The sequence below is a fragment of the Capsicum annuum genome, chromosome 8, assembly GCF_002878395.1.
Source record: "Capsicum annuum cultivar UCD-10X-F1 chromosome 8, UCD10Xv1.1, whole genome shotgun sequence".
NCBI classification, from domain to species: domain Eukaryota; kingdom Viridiplantae; phylum Streptophyta; class Magnoliopsida; order Solanales; family Solanaceae; genus Capsicum; species Capsicum annuum.
This window is the reverse complement of record NC_061118.1, coordinates 159,488,505-159,511,734: the sequence shown is the minus strand read 5'-3', so window position 1 is coordinate 159,511,734 and position 23,230 is coordinate 159,488,505. Positions and strand designations below refer to the sequence as shown.

The 23,230-nt window shown below is 32.3% G+C and overlaps 1 protein-coding gene and 2 pseudogenes across 1 annotated transcript; 1 reads left to right on the top strand and 2 right to left on the bottom strand.

The window, feature by feature from the left end:
• Positions 1-151: 151 nt before the first annotated feature.
• On the bottom strand, positions 152-4,189 carry LOC107879405 (annotated as a pseudogene).
• A 4,451-nt stretch (positions 4,190-8,640) lies between these two features.
• On the bottom strand, positions 8,641-16,649 carry LOC124886693 (annotated as a pseudogene).
• LOC107839893 (ATP phosphoribosyltransferase 2, chloroplastic) lies at positions 16,505-22,168 on the top strand. The gene is made up of 11 exons (XM_016683553.2): positions 16,505-16,970; positions 17,049-17,108; positions 17,555-17,668; positions 19,718-19,783; positions 19,888-19,995; positions 20,098-20,181; positions 20,321-20,422; positions 20,523-20,633; positions 20,704-20,784; positions 21,145-21,264; positions 21,753-22,168. Exons 1-11 carry the CDS (start codon positions 16,728-16,730, stop codon positions 21,846-21,848), a joined length of 1,185 nt encoding a protein of 394 aa, XP_016539039.1. The 5' UTR covers positions 16,505-16,727; the 3' UTR covers positions 21,849-22,168.
• Positions 22,169-23,230: the final 1,062 nt, after the last annotated feature.

Sequence of the window (23,230 nt, the reverse complement as noted above, 5' to 3'; positions counted from 1 at the left end):
CAAATCGTGTAAAACCAATATAGACAAATGAGTGATACATGATACATCAAAGTTTTCAAACATTATCAGCTCATTTTCAATCTTAAAAGACATCTCCAATTCTTAAATTTCCAACAATCTGGCATATGTTGATTATTTAAACATTCCAAATTCACAGCTTTGAAACAAGCAAGCCTGCAATAGGAAAGCAATTTGTATTTTTAGCAAATAGGCACAAATTTGAATCTCTCACAAATTGCATACATGAATTAGTTACCTAAAGCTTTTGAATTCGCAATGCTCGGGCATGCAGCAGGGGGCGGTGAATTCTCATCTAAGAATGCTTCCACGATGTTTGGATTACTCCAAATTGGGTACCCTTTAATTTTTTCCTGTAACATCATCAACAAACATATGCAACATTCAGAATCCAAAGCACAACAGAGTCGCTATGTTCACTGTAATTTTTAGCATAAATGTATCCATAATTTCAATTTAAAATTTGGTACCAGGATATTCAGAGCAGCCAATGTAGCCATGCCCTCGCGAGTCCACTACATTTCGAATTCTGGAGATTTAGTTTTTTTCTTACGAATTGGCAACACGATAAAAAATTATGAGAATTGCCGAATTAGATGGGAAGTAGTTGTCATAGCAGAAAGTTGCTTATTTTAGCACAAATAAATACATTAGATTACCTTAGAAGCAGTAGTTGTGTGGGGTACCACAACAACATTCTTCATGTTTGCAAGACCAGGTTTCTGTAAGGCCCATCCTAAGACAACACAAGGACCACAACATTAAGTTGATTTATTTAGTGGCTAAGATATGAGTACAAATTTATACTACTATAATTAGATTGTCCAAATGCTTGAATTGCTACCTCAAAATGGCATTCCTTTGGGTCTACCAAGAAAATTAAAATTGACATCAAACATAAATTCAGAGAGCAGCATTTTATTGTTGAAAAATAGTAGAATGAAAATTGACCTCACAGATAAACCCAGTTTTTCCTTCTAATTAAGAGTGAAGGGCAGAAAAAAAAATATCTCGATTTTTTGAGTTTCATATCTGAACTATCAGTTTTGCAAGTTTACCACTTGAATTATCCTCAACTACTTATCAAAACACACCTCAACTATCAATTGTTAAGGTAAGAAAAGTGAATTGATTGATAGTTAGGCGTATTTTAGTAAAGAGTTGACGATAATAGATAGAAAACTCGCACATAATAGTTCAGGTATGAAACTCAAAAATCAAAATATTTAAGCGTGTTTTTTACCCTCTAGTTTACCAAATTCCCCCCCCCCCCCCTTTCCCACTCCAAAGGGATCTACAATGGTCACCACTTACCCATTGCCGAGCTACATACAGTGGAGTTCACTATTTCTCCATTAAGAACTTATAAATGCATAAATAAATTAAAAGCATTTTTTGTATGCATATTAATAATTGAATCTCCTTAATAAGGCAACAACTTTTACTATAGTCATAAGATCGACTCAAAAATTACTTCAACTCTCCAGTTTGAAATAGCATTCTTTTACAGGTAAAGTGCTTTACCAACTGAGTAAACACTTGTCTAATAAGTAATAATTCTTAAACTATAGAAAGACATATTTGTACTGATAAGTATTATGGTGAAACAGTAAGTACTTTATCAAGATAATCAGAAGTTTGAGATTCGAGTTCGAGCAACACTTACACCTAATGAAATTTTCAAGAGCAAATCCAAATTTTAATATTTTATAGGGCACCAAACGAGCACCAAATACCAAGTGGGACACAAAAAACAAGGCATATATGTGCTAATTCACCATATAACAAGTATAGATACTGAAAAAAATGTGATGGAAAATAGAAAATACCCAGGAACCAAAGGGTAGTTGGACATGCCAAGATCATTTTTAACTTGGTGAAGATCACTATGACAAAGTCCACAGTACAAAACTTTCACTTGCACATCTTCAGGCCCTATGTTTCTGCATATCATTTTAAAAGGGAAAGCATCCTAAACTCTACATGAGTAAGTTATTTTTTGCGAGCTTTTTGCTTGGTAGAAATGGCGTGTGACATAACAATTTCACATTGACCTTGCATTTGCCTTTAACATGTTCATAACAGGAGAATGGGATGACCAAAAAGAACAGATTACTATGGTTATTACCTCAAAGACATCAAGGCCAACACGGAACATGGGATTTTCCCTCAGATGCTCAACAAGAGCTACTTCATCAATCACAGGCCCCCTACTACAGTTCACAAGTATTGCTTCCTACAAGTTTGAGTTGAGTAATATCAAGATATTATATTTTATGTAAATCAGCAAGCAAAATAGATAGTCTTCCAAATATTATTACCTTCTTCATCATTGCTAGCCGTTCTTTGTTCACAAAGTGGTAAGTTGTTTTATCAAGAACTGGATGAAGAATTGTCTAGAGAAGCGTTTTGATAAGAGATAAGAACATGAATGAGAAATGTATACAGATAATTGAATAAGAAATCTAATAGTGCACTTTTGATGTAGATAATTACCACATCAGCCTCTCGGAGGACCTCTTCCATGGATGAAGCTCTTTTCCATGTTACAGGTTGTTCACCATTGACTTTCAGAAACTGAACATAGGCTAAAAAAAGTGGGAAAGCATAAGTACATGTAATGAGCTTGAGAAGATTTTTGATGTAACAGTCTGATCAAAACATTCCTGTCACAAATTTTTTTGGACGGGTAGATTGGTACAAGTCATAGTATATCAAATTCATTTTGAAGCCTTCAACCAATTACAATAAAACACCTAAGTTTTTTCAGTTAACATAGCAAATTTACAATCAACTAATCCTTTTCGGTGAAGACGAAACTTTGAAAGCGAAGAAGGTTGTCCTAAAAGAAAGCATAAGAATAACCATGTAGAGGGTAAAACATTAGCTGATTACCATCATTCTGGCATAAGCCGATCCAATATGGCCAGCCCCTATTACACCAACAGTTTGTCCTTTAAGCAAGTTCCCCACAAACCTGGAAGAGAATTCCAAGGAAATCAGCGAAGTTTCAGACCAAAAGAATTTAATTATAGGCCTGAGAAGACACAATAAATAGAATTAAACATTTTCGTACAAGTGTGGAAGCCATCCTTCATATTTGCTAGCTCTCATGAACTCATCTGGCTCCACAATTCTTCTCGCTGCTGCTAAAGAAAGTGAAGCCGCTAACTCTGATGTAGTCTTTGTCAGTACTCTCTGGCCATAAGAACATTAAGTGAGAAGAGAAAATTACAGATAAGTTTTCTTGCATCATTTACCATATTTACCAGATAAGTTTATCATTTATCAATTGTCATTCAGATCACAGATAAGTTTTCTTGCATCATTTACCATATTGATCAAGACATTTGGTCCTAACAAATTACTCTTATGGCATCTACCAGCTACAGATCCTTTTGACACACGTGTAGCAAGATCAGAATAACACTTGTTCTTGTGCCTAATTTCATCTAAAGATATGCTCCGCTAGCTTCAATTCAAAGTAAATTGGAGCATTCCCTCAAAGTGTAGCATGGGGAGGGTAGAGTATACACAGACCTTACCTCTTCTAGCTTGGATGTAAATAGGTTATTTTCGACAGACCCTTAGCTCAAGTACACAATCCAAAGCAGTCCTAATAAAGGAAGAAATAGCAGTATAGAAATAACACTAACAACAATAACAATCAGCTAGTAACAAAATAGATCGACCAACAAAACCCACAGATTTAACATAACTGTTCTTTATCTACTTTCAATAAATTAAATTACAGCTCAATCAAAACAATAGCAATCGACTAATCTCATCATTGTTCAATCAAATAAAAAGGACAAATATAACTCACATAACGGTTGTACAACACTACAACTTTCTCAGCTTCTTCAACATTGCTCATCGTCACAAATCCGAACCCACGACTCCGATCAATCTACCTATTATAAATAACCTACAAAAAAAATTCAGTTCCACAAATAATAAAGCTTTAATTTTTCATTCTTTTGTAAGAAAGGCTCAAAACTTGAAACATTATTACCTCAACAATCTCAACAACACCAGCCTGTTGGAAAAGTTGAATCAACCCTTCACTATCTACATCATAAGGTAAATTCCCAACAAATAATTTTGTATCCTCATGAGGTTCTTGATACTCCTTCTTCCGCTTTCGCTTCGTCTCCGCCTTTGGCTTCATTACTCTCCCCTTCATATGAAATGTGAAATATCGTAACATGTGTAACAGTAATTCTTTATTGGGACTCTTTCTCTAATAAATGTGTAGATTATCTTAATTTTTTCACCAAAAATGAGTTAAAAAATCCAAAAAAAATGAGTAAAAAGATAAATGCAAATGCTGGCTTCTTACACATGCCACATCAACATGGTCTTGATTCTCTTTTATATATAGAGAGAGATTAGATTGACATAGGTGTAGAACATCTATTGAATACCAATTTCATTCATGTTCACTTAAGGTTGCATTTGATTTTTTTTAAGATTCAGATGTCTGAATCTGAATGTTCATCTGAATGATTAAGATGTTGTCTCTGGATCTGAAAACTGAATGAGACTCTTTATTTTTCAACATCTGAATGTGCAAAAAAAATTATTTGTATATATAATAAAATAAAACATAAAAAATAAAATTTAAATAACAAATTAATTATATATTAAAATGTAATTTAATGCAACAAAATTATTATTTGATTGAGAAAAAATATTTATGTTTGTTAGTGGAAGTGGAGATGGTTTAGAATGGTGGTTGTGGTGACAATGATTGATGTTAGTGATTAATAATGTTAGTGGTAATAGTTGCGATGGTTGATATTGTAGTGACTGTTATGATGGTGGTGGTGGTTGTGATATGACGTTGCTTGATATTAGTAGTTTGAGGTGTTGATTGTGCTGACTGAAACATGAATGTATGATGGTTGACGATTTGTTGGTGCTAGTTGGTAGTTGAAAATATTATTTTTTGTGATGGTGGAGATGATTGTTAGTGGAGATAAATTATAGTGATAGTAGTGGTTGAAGTGGTGGTAGATGTGGCGATACTAGCGACAATGGTGATGACGGTCAAAGAATGTATGGAGATTGTGATGTATTAGTGGTAGTTAGTGGTGGTGCTAGTTGTGATAGATGAGTTAGTCAGTAGTAGGGATTGACCGGTAGTAGTTGATGATGGTGGTGGTGTTGACAGTGGTGAGGAATATAATTAGAATGATAGAGTTAGTAGGTGTGGTAACGGTCAACAATAGTGGTTGGTAACGATATTTATTGTCGATGGTGATTGTGATGGTGGAGGTGGTTGGTGGTGGTGGTGGGTGGTTGATAATGATGCCGGTGGCAGAGGTGGTTAGTCGTGGTGACTGTTGATTATGAATAGAGTGGTGAATATTATCCAGCACCATAATATGTCTTCAGAACTATTAAGACTTGATTCTAGATTTGAATGATTAAGACCTATTCAGACTTATTAAGAGCTAAAGTCTTAATTAAAAACAAATGTACTTAATGGTCTGAAGTCTGAACCATTCAGATTCAGACCTCCATTAAGTGTAAACAAATGAGCCCCTAGCCTTGTGTCTATTACACAAAAGTCATTTTTCTATCATTTATTACACAAAAATCATTTTACTTTGGTCTGGTCATTACAAAAAATACTATGGCCGGATTTTACAGTAATTTCATCAAAAAAACAATGTGACAACCTTAATTATTTCTTAATTTTACACTACTAAAAAAGTTGTAAAAAGAAACCTAAAAAAGAGACCTCATGAGGTCTCTTTCCCTAAAAAAGCGACCTCAACTGATGGTCTCTAAAACATAGGTCTCTTTTTGTAAGAGACCTCATGAGGTCGTTTGAAAGCTACCTCACGAGGTCACTAGATTATTTTTAAAATTTTCTAGAAAGAGACCTCATGAGGTCGCTAAACTATTTTTTAATAATTGTTATTATTTTATTAAAAAAGACCTCATAAGGTCTCTATTTGATTTTATTTTTTATTTTTTAATTAAAAGACACCTCATCAGGTGACTATTATTTGTTTATTTTTATCATAAATATTTATTTAAAAAATAAGCGACCTCTTGCAGTCTCTTGTTTGAGTGCCTAGATAATAAACTTGCGAAAAATAGACCTCCTGAGGTCGTTTTTGTTCATTTCTTGAAAAATAAAAATGCAAAATAGTGACCTCATGAGGTCTTTTTTCTACAATAAAAAATTGATAGCAATAACAACTTTTATAATACCTGTCATTTTAATTCAATTCAATAGTACATACAATCTAATCAACTAAATCGAGTTCCAAGAGCTCCCACTAGTCAATCAAACTACAACACAAGTACTAATCCGATGAACACTAAATAAAAATCAACTTTAAAGTAACCTTGAAATTGAACAAAAGAACATAGAATTCAAGTTATTTATACAATACTATTGATTAGACTACTTCAAAGTTATGATGCATTCAAAAACACTTAATAATTAAAATAAACCACCATAGAGTACATAGTTTAGATTATCTAACACAACACTCAACTTTAACAATATGGTGGTGCATTGTCCACGTAATAATCCTCATTATCTTCATCACTGCTGGGCTCCTCACTCACATCTCTGTATTGATCATATACTCCATGTGAAATAGGTAGAGACTGGAAAAGTTGAGGAGGACGAACTGCATCACCGGGACAAGGGGGAATCTACCGCGAAGCAAGTAATGCATCGAATTGGGCCTTCATTCCTGCATACTGCATATCTCCTTGTCTTTTCCTAGCCTGCGAGACCTTAGCTTCGTTAGGTTCAGAAACCCCAGTTACTCTTTGTCCTATAAAAGAGAACTATTTTCATTACCATCAGAAATAAATTTCTAAAAAAAGTAACCATCAATCTAGAATACACATACTTATGCATCAAACACTAACATCTTTCTCTTATAATCAATGAAATCGCCATGGATGTCTTATACTGCTTCAAAACTGTAAAATCAAACATTAATTGCCAAATCTCTGCAACTAATCAAATAAACAAAGCCCACAACATAATTCTAAGCCAATACAGAACAAGCAATCTTTGGGCATGAAATTGCTCGTATATTATAGAGGAAAATGCTACACATACAACATCAGAACTCCTGCTAACATCTAATGACTCTACAGAGAGTTAAGCCCCTTAATATGCTGCAAAAGGTTTTAAATGACTGGGCATATAAACAATTACTAGCTTCTGAAGCATCGAGTCTAACTTTCTGCAACATTTGATGATAGCAAAATTTGCAAAAATACAAGAAATATTACCATATATCGCCAAAAAAACAAATGAGTACCCTAAGCTTAACATAATCGAAGCAAAATAGGACCCACAGATGAGATGAGCATATCACTCAAGGCTAACTGGATCTCATTTGAGCCATGCTCATAAGTTATCAAGCTTGAAAGTAATGGGAAGAAGCCAAACAAGCTTTTCTCGAGTAATGCATCTCCTAAACTACAGATTGCCTGGAGAGTTGCAATAATAAGAGATGCACATGCAACCAATTCTCTCCTTCTATCAGAACCCAGGGGAATTATCCAATGAAGCTGTGCACCAAGAGATGACTCAGACATTTGTCCTGAAGGTGCAATTTCAATATAGAAGTGTAAGACCTCGCTACAAAGGTTGGCAAGGTAAGTTTCCACTTCATAATCTTCAAAACCAGTAGGTTTATCTTACACAAGATTTTGTAAAAATGATAGGCAAATTTTATAAGCCTCATTCTCAAGTCGTAATAATGGAGGGTCCTGTATTTGGGTCATGAAACTGACCTCATATAGAAGTAATTTAAGGTTGCATACAATGGATCCTTATGGTCGGCCCTTCCCCAAATCTTACGCATAGTTGGAGCTTTATTGCATTGGGCTGCCCTTTTAGATTGATTAAACACTGTGAGAAAAATAACGAGCCTATTTTGACAACTCTTGAATTATAACGATTAGGCGTTTATCAAATGGAGTAATTATTTGGTTATTTTTCCTAATTAAAACATCTTACCCAATCTTCATCAAATTACTCCAAGGTATATCCTTCTAGAATTAAGATTAGCATTTACTTCCAACATAAATTTGTTATATATACATGTCTAACTTATGACTAGAATAAACAGGATCACACCAAACTAACATGTGTCCAAAAAGTCTAACTGTGTGTATACATTTTAACAACCAAAGATTCTAAGAAAAGAATGCATACATAGTATTAACATGCAATCCATAATGAAGCAAAGATCAAAAAATGGTTTATACTATAACAATTGCAAAATAAATAATGGCTAGATACGGGATAAATTTGATACCATGAACATGTTCTTCCATCCGGACTTCACATGATTTCCTCGAGATAAAACCATTTGAGAGACACATCTGATGATTAATTCTCCGATCTCTACAACACTACTTTTGCGCACAACAATCACAAAAGGCTTCATAAATTCATTCTGAAAATTATAGTTAGCCAATTCTTCTATCTCAAAGAACTTCATTGATAACTGACATAAAGAATCCATTGCAAAAATAGCAATTGAAAGATTTTCAAGCAGCCAAAAGTCACAAAAAATTCACCAAGGACATGTCTGATTTTTGTCCAAACAAATCTGTTTGTGAATATACCATTTTAACTCTTTAATACAGCTTACTATGATCATTAAGTATGTATGAATCCCCCATTTAAAAACAAAGAGGGTGGGATATCCAACACAAATAATTAACAGGGTGGTTGCTCACGCCTCCCAAAACCATACTTACAAGTTCTGCCACAGGTAACTCTCCATGCTTTCTCTTGAAAAACACTCTATTTTTTCTTAGTTAGTTGTCCGCTTGACCTTAAGACCCTCGTTTTAGAAGCATGATTAAGTAGTTTAAGAATAAGAATGGACTTCAATGGCTAGAATATAGGATGTGCTTAGTCAGAAAGTTCCCGACCTTATCAACCAATTAACAAAATGAAAGTAAAGAGAAGAGAAAACTCTTGGCGCTGATATTACGGGCTTGCAACAATCGCTCATCTTCCTCGTAGATTAGGTAAGGTGCTTCACCTTTCTTCCTTACAATATCTTTGATTCTCCCTTAAGTACATGATACTCCCAGCCTTGAACATCTATCTTTATTAGCAGGACATACTCCGTTTCTTGAATAACTTCATCAAGGGGAATAATTTTTATTTGAACTCCAATCTATTCATTTGACTTAAAAGCCAACTTGGCACCAGTGGCCGAGACTGCACTATTATCGAGCCTTCCAACTAACTAAGAACATATCATGGGAAAAGAAAAACTCTCATTAAGGTAACTAACTAACAAATAACATAATAAATAACGCTGAAAACTTGTTTCTTTTCTTCTTTAGTTTTTCCTTTTCAAATGCTAAAAGTTCAATAATAACAACATACCTCGTGTAGTCCAACAAGTGGGGTTTGGGAAGGTAGTGCATATGCAGCCTTACCCCTACCTTATGAAGGTAGAGAGGTTGTTTCCAATAAATGCTAAAAGGTCAAAAGCAACAAAATGATAAACGACAACACAAACAAAGAATAACTACTCATGATTCCATGTAACTAAATTAATTCAGACCAGTCAACTGTAGAATGTTAAGGCAAAAGGTCAGTTCTTTAGCTATTTTATGTCCAAGCTACACGAATTCTATTTAGCAAATTAGTTACACTATCACACTTTGCTTAAACAAACAAGATACTACAACTGCTAAAAATACAAAGACAAGTGCCATACAATTAATTCACGAATGCAGGACCTAATCAAACTCACTCTGTTTCTATTTGTTTGTCTACTTTCCTTCTTATTTCATTTCAAAAAGAGTGCCTCTTTCCCCAACTCTTTAATTCCAACTTTCCACTTGAAATTTTTAAGACCACATGATCATACGACATGTTGGTACATTTTACATATCTTTAGTTTAACACCATCAGATTCAAAAATCTTTCTTTACTTTCTTAAACTCCATGCTAAGTCAAAACCAGACAATCAAATTAAAAAAGAGGGAGAAAAAAAACAAAGACAAGGGCTCTACAATTTTAGCATAACACCGCTAGATTCAAAAGTTTTTTTCACTTTGTTCAACTCCGTGTCAAAACCAGACAATCAAATGGAAAACAAAGGTTATACAATTAATCATGAATGTATGACTTATATCAAAATTAAGCAAACTATATCAACCAAAAATACAATCTAAACACTTATATATTGACCAAATTGTGCTGAAAAATACCTTATGAAAGGGAATATTCCCATTATAATCTGAAGCAGCAACTTCATAAACCTCAACTAACTCCCCAAAGGCCAAAACTTTAAGGAGTAAGATTTTAACAATAATGAATTTAAAACTAAAAATGTACAAATTAAACTCGAATTACCATAGAAACAAGAATGAAATCTTTTGACCTGAATCTTATTAGTTTTCATTTTTGCAATCACATTTGGAAGGACCACATTTGTCTCAGTTCATTTTTTTTCCTTTTAAATTTTATCCTTGAATAAGGAACAATAAAATCACATATAGAACATATATATGATTATCGGCCAAACATGTTCTAGAAATATTAGTTAGGCCTTTATAATCTAAAACAAACTAAATTCAAAAAGCTTTATAAGATCTCATGCAACATTAGCTACAAAGCATTTAACATGTCAATTAGCATAAAGCTTAAGGGACCTTTGGATCTCTTGCCAATAGAAAGCTTGTCAATCTGAACAGATTAAAATTATATACCAACCAAGAGAAATCTTTAATTAGTTCTGCACCATCTTCTAAGAGATACAAACAATTCAAGAGAACCACTTTGCAACGAAATTGTGAAACGAACTATTGTGTAAATGGTACAATTTCCTTGGCAACTAAAAAAAGATCATCTCTTCTACGTTTTAGTATCTTCTTCCTCATACTAACTATATAACATTCTCACCTAAAACTTTTCTGAAAAAACTCATCATAACAATAAATAGAGACGCAGGGGTTCACCTCATTTCAACTGTCTCATAAGATTGATCTCATCTCGCCGAAGTATAGCATCATTTGCTTGGTGTACCAAACAACAAAGCATGCACACATTCTAGCAATCAGTGTTTCTATATCAGCTAAGGTCTAACCACCCTCACACCACCCCCTACCCGACCTCTTTTGTGTATTTGCATAAAACTATATAACCATTTGAATAAAAGCTAAACACAATTCTGAAATCAATAACAACAACAACAACATACCTAGTATATTCCCACCAAATGGGAATTCTGAAATCAGTAAGAACAATAAAAAATAAAAAATTAGTTATGAAATTGAATAAACCCTCAACTATTCGATCGAAAAGCATAAATATGAAATGCAGTTCTAAAATAAAATCAAGGAAGACGGAAAACATAGAAACATAATTCAAGACAACAAAAAACCCCAATTATTCATAACAATCTTCACATTTTGGGAGAAATTAAAGGAGACCCATATATTTTCATTCTATTCTATACATGAATAAGGAAAAATTAAAGCTTGCAAACTTACCTGGAAGAGCCGACGGGTGTGGATTTGAGAGAGAGTTCCGACTTTGAGAGGAAGAGTTTTGAGAGAGTTGGATTTAAGAGTGGGAGCCGACCTTATTTCCATTTTTTTTCTTCTTAATCATAAAAATATATATTTAAAAAGTAAAAAAATATTTTTTTACTTCATAAAACAGTTATAGATAATTATTTTTTATAATAAATATTAATTTATTAAAATACTAGCGACTTCATGAGGTTGCAATATGTAAAATTCTACTGATAATTTTAATTATTTTGGCGTTAATTTTTTCCGTATTTTATTTTCATTTTCGCATTGTATTTTCGACCTCTTGAAGTCCCTATTATTGTGTCGCATAATTTTTGTTAGCATTTACCAGCTTAGTGAGGTCTCTTTATTTTAAAATAAATTTTTAAAAAAATTGAGGGAATAAGCGACCTCATGAGATCTCTTATTTGTGACCTACTTTTGAGGTCTCTTATTTTAGGTCTCTTTTTAGAGCTTTTTTAGTAGTGTTAATTTAAGAGAATATAATATATTGTCCATATCTTGACCCTTTTTACATCTGTCCAACCCAATTTTCCTTATGAATTATATAACGAAAGAATATCAATTTCTTAATAGATTAGACTACCTAGTGAAGACTATTCTCATAAAAAAAATTAGTTGATATTTTTGTGAAACTAAAATTATATATTACTATTATGTATAAGGGAGAATCTCAAATATTGGTGAGATTTGGTAGTCCTCGTAAGGGCATTTTAGGTATTTCACTTCTTTAGTTAAATGAATTAAATTATTACAAATGGCAATTGATGGTGTCTTTTTGTTAAATATTTTTATTTTGAGAAAATACATAAAGTACCCCCGATGTCGTTCGACTTTTTCAAAAAGACACTTAAACTTTTCTTCCAACCTATTACCCCACGATTCGTACTAAAGCCGTTGTAAATATACCATTTTGACTTAAATTTTATCTCTGCGTGTAGATACGCACACCAGACGCGCGAATGGTTAAAATTCGACTTAAATTGCCAATTAAAACTTGCCACGTGTAAATTATTTGTCAAAAATTTTTAAAATCCCTTCTTCTCCATTGATGTTTTCCTTATCTTTCTCCAACAAAAAAAAACTTCTTGATTTAGATTCAAGAAACCAATTCGATAGTAAATGGGGCCTTCCATCCCTAAGTAACTTTAACTCCAAAGTAAAATATTTTTGAGATACAATTTATTAATTAAAAAAAAAATTGGTAGTCAACTCAAATTAGTTGATGCAGATGAAACTTATCAAAATAATAATGGCTCCCATTTCCAATGTGACTGGCATACGTTGCTCCTATTCCCCTTCCTCAACATATTCTCCTTGCGGAAAAAAAGATGTTCTTCTCTACTGGTGTTAAAAACTTATTCTCCTTATTTCCAGTTGAATGAAATCTTTCTTTTTTGGAATTCAATTAGTTTTGAAAAAGTTTGATCTTGAATTGAAGAATGATAAAGAGATTAAAAAAAGGGTAAAAAAGAGATGGTATTCTAGCAATCATTTTTTCCGGCGAGAAGGTATTTTCCGACGATATACCCAATATGAAAAATTATTTTTTTGTTGGAAAAGATGCTAATGTAGGCACATGAATAAGTAAAATTGCTTTCAATTCCATTGTTGAAAGAGTAATCCAAGATACCAACTTGTTATTGGTAGAATCACATCCTTTCCATCTCTATCGCTATAACTTCTTCGTGGTTGGAACTGGTGTTGGAAACTTTGACCCAAAAAAAAATCCAGCAAAATACAATTTGATTGATTCTATTGTTGGTGTTTGTTGAAATAAAAAAGAAGGAAATGTGAAGAAGAAAGGAAGAAAAAAATAAAGAAAAAGAAAAAAATATTTGGCTATAGTTTCTAAAAAAAAAGGATAAAAATTAATTGACACGTGTCAAATGTTGATTGGCACGTGATATACACATTTATTGGTGTAACTGGTGTTTGATGAAAAATGGTGTATTTACAATGGTTTTAGTAAGAACGTGAGGTAATAGGTTGGAAGTAAAATTTAAGTGTCTTTTTGAAAAAATCGGACAACATGATGGGGTACTTTATGTATTTTCTCTTTTATTTTTGCGCTTATTATTTTTGTTAAAATCATTCCCACTTGTGTATTTGTAATTGATCTCTTTTTGTTTCCTAATAGATGACATTTTAACTAAAATCTATTTTAAATTAACAATTACTTAGCTCAACAATTTTTTTTTTAAAATAACTTTAATACAAAATTAAAATTTGCAATAATTTTCAACTAGAACCCTTATAGTTTTTTTTAATGTTTTTCAATTCTTAAAAACCGTGTAATAAATAGGATAACTTAATAAATAATAAGTAACGCATTATATTTTTTTTAGTGGGCATGAAAAAAAATAAATAGTTAAAAGAGGATGAATACAATATTCTTTTATGGCGAGTGTAAAAGATAAACACGACGAGTAAATGGATCAAATGAAATAATTTATTACTAGTTTAATTTAATTTAATTATTAGTTAATAGCCTTATAGACTCTTTAAATTAATTTGTGTAAAGGCCCTAAATTAAGGTCGTAACTATTCTTATATATACTTGAAGTGATTGAAAGATTTATTTGTATAAGATAAAAAAAATGAATTTTGCAAAAAGTCTTGCCACATGAAATTATGAATGAAATTAAAACTCAATAAATATTAAAATAAATTTATTTATAGTTATCATTATGAAATTACACATCCACAAATTCATAAAAATATCAATATTTTATATTTATGGTCTTCATCGAATTGTAATTATTAAAGTATTTAAATCATGTTAATTTTAAAAAATATTGAATTACTTGTGGCCTTTTGATATATTTCAATTATTCGGTAATACTTCCTTCCGCACAAATCAAAATTTTATTTAAAAATATCCAATTATGTGATTAAGAACTTTAGTAATTATAAATTGACCCAAAAAAAACATGTTTAACATGTTCGTCATTAGATTATGTCAATTATAAAGTTTTAAAAAATATGATATCAATTATAGTTTAAGATTTTAATTATCATTTTTATATCTTAAGTAAGCCTGGGGCTCGCTAAACTAGTACTTATATATAAGGAAGGATACCAAAATTTGATAGTTATCGCAATGACACTATGATAATTTTATTTTTCTTAATGAAAATTCTCTAAAATTGAGCCATATATTGGTAAATTATTTTTCTCCTCTAAAATTATAACATGTAGTTGATATGATCATGGTAATGTTAATTTTTTAAAATCGTTTAAAATTGTGACATGTTGATAAAATTATTTTTCATCCTCTTAAATTGTGATATGTAATTGATAAAATTATTTTTTTCATAAATTTCTTGCCGCTTGGGCCTTTACATTTGGTATATCATAATAATAGTAATAAACTACTCTATTTATTGAGTTTGTCTTTGTGCTTTTAATTGTTTGACAAATCGGTTAATTCTCTTAAAAGTTTTTATTATAATATCCAATTTCTGATAAATTACATATTGTTTAATTAATTCAATTGATAAATATAAAAATTAAATGTACAATAATTTATTTTATATGTTAAATTACTTATATTTTATGACTTTTATCAACAAAACTGTCAATAACATTATCTGTACAAATTTTGACAATACTTATTCGATGACAAAATTGAAAAGATTTTATTTTAAAATTATCTTTCGCATGTTGATTTATCTTCAAAGAATTAAAATGATCTTTACAAAAATAATATTATATATGTATCGATTTTATGTATTTTTAAGAATTTATCTTGTTTATTACTCTTTTTCGATGCACCTTTTTGGAGGATGATAATTTCATAAAAATATCAATCATTTTTTTTTGTGAAAATAATTTTAATTAGGTAGCCTAATCTATTAAGAAATTAGTATTTTTTTCGTTATATAATCCATAAGGAAAATTTGGTTGGACACATATAAAAAAAGGTCAAGATATGAATAATATATTATATTCTTTTAAATTAAAATTAAGAACCAATTAAGGTTACACATCATTTAACCGGTGAAATTATTGTAAAATTCGGCTATAATGACTTTTGTGATGACAAAAGCAAAGTAAAATAACTTTTATGTAATTAATAAAAGAAAAGAGATATTTATGTAATAGACACAAAATAAAATGATCACGAATGAAATTTACTCAACATTTATGTATCACTCAACATAAGTTTAGAACATTTATGTCTTGCTTAACATGCGTTTAATATAAGAAATTTTGAACAAACACGCCAACTTTATTTTTTATGCATTATGCCTATTTTTATGACATTTAATATAAGATAGTTACAATCAGGAATTAAATACGGAATAAAACTAGTAGAACGATAAAAAAGAAAATCTTACACTAAAGACCTTTTCAAAATTAAAATAAAAACAAATGTTTATTTAAGTTCATTTCAATGAATTTAAAACTAAATATATTGTTTTTTTTTAAGTAATAAATCAAATAAATAACAAGTGTTTTTTTTGGTAAATTTTAAATAACAAGGACGAAATGATCCAGAAGTTATTATTTGACTTCAAAGTTTTCGTTTAAATTAAATTAAATTAGTTTAATACTTTAAATTTATATATTAAAAAACTACATAAAAATTTTAAATTACAATAATCCTCATATTAATATGACCAAAAAAACATCTTAAGATAGTATTAGTAAAAAAAGACATATAAATTTTATCTTTAGAGTCAAAATATAATAATTAAAGATGGACTGAGAAAGCATAATACTCTTTTCTCTTAATTTTAATTTTAATTTTTCACATTTCACAAAAACATAAAAGTAAAGGACATTTTATACCTTTCACTTATAATCACAAATTTTAGAAGTGTTATTTATTCCTTAAACCGTTTCTATGCCCTATGAGCGTCTCAAAGGTCAACAAATTCAAAGGGAAGTTGCCACGTGTGTGAAAATAACAGGTCACTTGCAAGATATGAAAATTGTATCGGCAGCATATTATGATTTGCAGAAATTAAAGGAATATCTCTCTTTGCCCCAAGAGAATCTTCCCTGCACCACACGCGCCTGTTACTCCCACTTCCATCTCCACTCTCCACCTTTCCAATCATCGCTCCTTTACGGCGGCGGCGCTTTTATCTCTTACTCCACCGTCAACCTCCCCAATTCCCGCCAGAAAAAGTGAGAACATGTCGGCGATTCAGACGTTTTTCCTTCAAGGCTCTGCTTCATCTCTCCTTTCTTCTCATTCATCCGTCGCCACTAGCTGCCGCAAAGTTTCCGTTAAATTCACCGTCTCATGTTGCTCGGAGGCGTCTCCCTTGACTGTTATGAACGGGAATGTGGATAAGAGGCCTTCCGAGAGAACCGAAGTTCGCCTCGGTTTGCCTAGCAAAGGCCGAATGGCTGCTGACTCTCTCGATCTTCTCAAGGTATACGAATTCCTTCGTGGATTTGCTTTATAAGCTACAATGAAATGCTGAATTTTACTTTTTGTTGGTGAATTACAGGACTGTCAGCTATCAGTTAAGCAGGTGAATCCACGACAATACGTTGCAGAAATTCCACAGGTCTTTGGCGTTTCTACTTTTTCAACAATGTTAAGAATGTGGATTCTAAAGAGCTATTTGAATTCAATAAGATTGTAAGGTGCAGGGAGGGCAAGGGAGATGTTAGGTATTAGAAAGAATGTAGGTGTTGCCTTCTCTGTGTAAAATGGATATATTAGCTAAAAAGTGTTGTTTTTTTTTTAAGTAAACTCTTTAGCTCATAAGCTTTTTGGTAGTTACAGTGTATTTAGCATCGATTTCTTTCACGTGCATTATGAATGTAATATTGTACATGTGAGGTGAAATATATCGAGGATTGTGACATCTAATACTTGACAGTCTCATGCTTAGGGAATGCTCTCATTGAGCATTGAAGTTTTCTGGATTATGTCTTTGGAATCTAGAGCTTACATTTCAGGAGAACTCATGATTTACTTGGGTTACATGGGAAGTTTTCTCTGTTGTAGATATCAAATCTGGAAGTTTGGTTTCAACGACCAAAAGACGTTGTGCGGAAGTTGGTATCAGGAGATTTAGACCTTGGCATCGTTGGTCTCGACACAGTTTGTGAATATGGGCAGGTAAGAACCGAGTATTTCTGCTTGTTCATTCATATGGAAGTATAAACAAGAGTGAAAAAATGTTATAGTAATTATTTGAATAATAATTTAAGAACTTAAAGTTATGGGAGCAGATAAATATGAGATGAATCTAGCTTTCCTGGGTAATGCAAAACTTATGTAAAACTCTGATGTTAAGTAGTTATTGTCTTCGAGATTGTTATACCATTTGTGATATAGGCGTTGGTCCTCTTTTAGATTAGCCATTTGCTGTTTCTCTTATGAGATATTATAACATCTCATATAATCATTCTTTCAAGATTGCTACTACATTCACGATCCTTGCTTCTTCTGCTGGTTTTAAAGATATGCGATGGATTACGAGTTAGAGCTAAGTAAAGTTAAAATACAATTAAAAGAAACAATTGAAGTAGACATCATGTGAGTAGATGTTAAATGAACATCTCTATAAACTTTCTGCACTGGTAGTTTAATAGTGAGTGGTTTATTTTGCTGAATATTCACATCAATAGGAAACAAAGTTTACCTCATTGTCATTTCTTTTGGTTTGATTAGTTGTGTAAATAAAATAAATGAAATAAGAAGAATAGAGAAAAGTAGAAGTCTTATGAAAAGGGAGCAAGAGCGTTCAGCTAGAAAATCCACATTTCTGAATATACATTGGGAAGTTTCAGCTCACAGATGATCATCTTATACTTATAAGAGTTCAGCTAGAAAATCCACATTTCTGAATATACATTGGGAAGTTTCAGCTCACAGATGATCATCTTATACTTATAAGAGGATAGATGAATTTACTATACATATCAACCATGAACTTTCAGATGACATCTTTTTCTGTGAAAATTAACTTTCAGATGACATGTGTATTGGCTATAATTTGTTTTGCTTTATAGAGCTTTTCCTTATAGAACCCATATTTGCACCTTCACTAGCGTTGTGACTGTTCTCTTAACTTGGAAATGTGGAGTATTTTGAGCAATTATCTATACATGACATGCTGATGTTGTAAGTCAACATGTCAGAAGCTCATATTGTGATTTATGACTAAGCTAATATGTTACTAGGGTTACATTTAGTTTGTATTGTATGAACTGATTTTAAATAAAGAAAGTGACCACACTCATCAATCTTGTATGTAGCTATCGGTTCAAATTATTTCTAACAGTAAGCGAACAGTGCACTTAATAAATTAGTTATTTAAGGAGATAAGAGCTGATCTTTTCCTTGTAGATATGGACGAGATGTTTCTTTAAATCCAAAAATGTCTAAAATATCTTTCTAAAGCTAAGCTGAGTTACATGTGCATTTTCTCTTTATAACTAAGCTTCTAGAAGCAAATTTTTCCAATGGTTGCCTTTTCTAGTGTTCAGGAGATATTATATGCTTCAACACCTTGCTTGGTAGTCTTGTAACTGCTATGAGCTATTCACGTTAAATAGATTGAAGAATTTGTCATTTTCTAGTAAGTAATTAGCATTTTATCTTTTTTAAGAAGAAGTTTAGTTTCTGAATGTTGCACTGCCTGTCCTCAAAACACCTCTGATTCTTCTCTTTCCATATAGTCCATCAAATACATGCGGGACAACCCTCCATCTCTCCTCCTAATTGGACAAATGCCCTTCTGTCCCCCAAATCTTTCCATATAGTATTTCTGGTGTAACATCATAATCTCATTTCTGATAATTGAACCGCTCATTTGGCCTGTACTGAAGTGTTATCCTGCCGGGTAAAGCTTATTTTCTGTGGAAGATCTCATGCAAGCTATTCTTTTACAATATTCTTCGGTCTTAAGGCTTCGCGACATGTATGCTCGTGATTTGGGCATTTTTATTCATGCTGGATCACTGAATGTAAAATTGCTAAATAGGTACCACGACATATCGTAATTTTTTTAAAAAAGAATTTTTCTTTTATGCTTTTGTTTCTTCTTGATTTAGGAAGTCCATGGAGTCATTTTCTTGTTCACACCAAACTAATCCTATTAGTTACTAACATATTTGCAAGCGAAGTCCTTAGAATGGATGCTCAGTACTTTCTCTTTGGCAGGGAGATGAAGATCTCATCATTGTCCATGATGCCCTTGAGTATGGTGATTGTCGTTTATCTCTGGCTGTAAGTCATCGTAATCTACAGGAGAACTGTAACACATTTATTGTACCATTGTTGCTGTTTTGTGATATTATTTTCTTATCAGTAAGATCTACTTCATATTTCAGATACCAAAATATGGGATTTTTGAGAATGTGAACTCAATGAAGGAGTTAGCAGAGATGCCGCAGTGGACACCTGAGAGGCCACTGAGAGTTGCAACAGGATTCACATATGTATAATGCCATTACTTTTGCTTATTTTTTCTTTTTTACATGTCTTTTTTACTTTCTTTCTTTTTCCCGGTTTTGATGTGTTCAAGTAATTATCATTTCCAGTTGGGTCCTAAATTTATGAAAGAGAATGGACTGAAGCATGTCAGTTTTTCAACTGCTGATGGAGCCCTGGAAGCAGCTCCTGCGGTAATGTTATCCTTTGTCTCTCTGCAATAACAATAATCATTATGTCTCTCTCTGTAATAATGTGACTATGAATTACGTTCAAGCATGTTCCTCTTGTATTCTCATACTTTGTTTCTCTGTAATAATAATAATTATTCAGATGGGAATAGCTGATGCTATTGTGGATCTAGTGAGCAGTGGAACCACACTTAGAGAAAACAATCTGAAGGAAATAGAAGGTGGAGTCATTGTGCAAAGCCAGGTGATCATTCTTTCGAGTTGTGACTATCCCTTGTCATTCTTTTAGTATGCAATTTGAGTAGCCTTCTTGACTATTGTTAGATCTTCTTTTGCCTTTTCAGGCAGTTCTTGTCGCTAGCAGAAAGTCCCTGCAGCGAAAAGTTGTACTTGATGTAACACATGAAATGCTAGAAAGACTGGAGGCACATCTGAGAGCTGCTGGTCAATTTACGGTGTGTGTAACTTCTTTTATGCTGTGATTTTGTTATACCTGTGTTAGTTGTTTGACACATCTTATGGCAGGTAACCGCTAATATGCGAGGAAGCAGCATGGAGGAAGTCGCTGAAAAAATACTGAACCAAAAGTCACTATCTGGATTGCAGGTTACTTAAAAATCCCCAACTTACACATAAAGAGTAGTAGTTTAAAGAAAAAATCTAAGAATTTTACCGAGCTACAGCTATTAAGAAACATGATTGAAAATTAAAATTTATTTGTGAGCATAGTTTACTTATGTACAGATCCCAAGTGAACTTTCTTATTGCTGAACAATTCTTGGGTGGAACAGGTTTTTAAACCTATTCCGTCCAGCCATTGATCTCATTGCTATAGCACGAGATCAATGGTAGGGATGGAAGTGGGTCTCAAAGCCATTTCACCTAAAAATCAATTACAGCTCAATAGCTCATACTGTCAGTATATCTTTTGATAGATCATAATTTTTTTGTCTTCTGTTTATACAGGGACCCACCATAAGTCCAGTCTTTTGCAAGCGGGATGGACGGGTTACAATTGATTACTTTGCCATTGTCATATGTGTACCAAAGGACACACTTTACGAGTCTGTTCAGCAGCTTAGGAAGGTGAGATGCTAATTCTTTCCCATAATATTTTGACAACTTTACAAGTTATCTGTAAATTGTAACCAGTAAATTTTCCAATCTCTTGCTGACCAAATCCTGAAATTGGACCCTGGATGTTCTGTTATGCTATATTTGCTTTCCTCAGTTCAACAAACAGCATGGTGAAGCATGTTTTTCGTCTGTTTTGATATGGTGGTCTATTTCTGGGTGTTTTCTTTGTGGTGGGTTAGTGGGGAAGGTGGTGATCTCTGTTGGAAGCTTTGCTTTCTGAGTCTTGCCATTTGCCAGTTTTTGCTCCCCAGTGCTCTGGCTTTAACTTACTTGAGTGTCATTTTTCATTTTAGTTCAGCCTATGATCTCTGTCAGACTGAATCTTAACACTCTACAAGCTTATCTCTTACTTTTTTACTTTTATTCTTTCATATGCACAAAGCATCCCAGTTCATGGCCTCAGTAATAACTTTTTGCCTATTGAATGTCTTCTACAGATTGGAGGGAGTGGTGTCCTGATTTCTTCGTTGACCTATATTTTCGATGAAGAACCACCAAGATGGCGTCAACTCCTTTCAACTTTGGGGCATTGATCTGTCTAGCAATGCCTCGGATGGTATCCACAACCACAATGCCTTTTTTGGAGAGGCAAACATGAAGAAACTGGGACTCCATTATAGAGACCTGTATTGGAAAATCGGCATTGTTAATAAACTGGAAACTTTTGTATCGCGTTGACATTTAGACTTCCTATTAATATCAGCTCTTGTTGTAACATTAGTGTGTCATTCTTTTTTTGGTGCCGGTGGCAATTCTGAGATTGCATAAAGGTGATATTTGCCACGCTGAACAGTGGAGTGCCCTTTTTATCCTATTATTATATAGAGTTGTTCTATCGATGCTTTAAGTTCTAGTACTGGGATTTCTTATGATTTCCGATGTAGTTTTTTAATATATTTCCATTAGCCTCGTGTATACAATCAATAGTTTTTTTAGAAAGTTCATCTTATATTCGTCATCAAATGTAACAAATATTTATTGAAAGAGAAACTCTGCATGTCTTCGGTAATCTTATCTATGCTTATTTTTGTTCCATTGACTATCCCACCTTTACTTTCGTATAAAACAATAGATAGACTGCCCTAGGACTTGTTTACTCGTATTTGTTATACAACATTTGGTTACTGATCATTCAACTTTTACTTTGTTACATCAGATTCAATAAATAATTTTCTGGAATAATAAACCACTCAACCTTATAGCTAATATCCCAAGAAGTCATTGAACTATTTTTGAAACTAAATAATCACTCAAATTTGCTACAAGCATCGCAAGACTATGCTAGAGGAAACAGAAGGAGACATTGTGACCGCCCTCAATTTTTGTCCATCTTTTAAAACTATCCCCAAATTAAGGAGGCATTCATGATTTTTTTTTCAATTTTTTTTTGGAGTTGAAGTACGAAAAACAGGTTTCACCATAAAAATTCAGAATTCAATTCAAAGTTAAATTTCGAAGTTTTCAGAAATTATTAAAATACCAACAAACTATATTCGCTCCAAATTACTCATAATTTTTTTTTTAAAACTTTAATTTATATTCATGGTCAAACACAATTTTTTTTTAAAAAAATACTATCACTTTAATACTTCCTCCGTCCATGAATAGTCATCTACTATTGACTCGACACACAAATTAAGAAATAATAAATAATAGGATAATTTTACTATATCAACTTTGAATATAATTAATTCAATACTTTGAAAAATGTATTGGATAATGACTATAATTATGATTACTTATGTATTGATTATTTAAATTGAATAAATATTATTACACATCTGTTTTTAATATAATAGACAATCAAAGAGGAGGGATGGAGTAGTAAAAAACTACATACTTCTTTTTAAGACTGAGACTAGATACATTTCTGCAAGCAATAATAAGTAAACAGAGAGGGAACCAAGTAATTGTG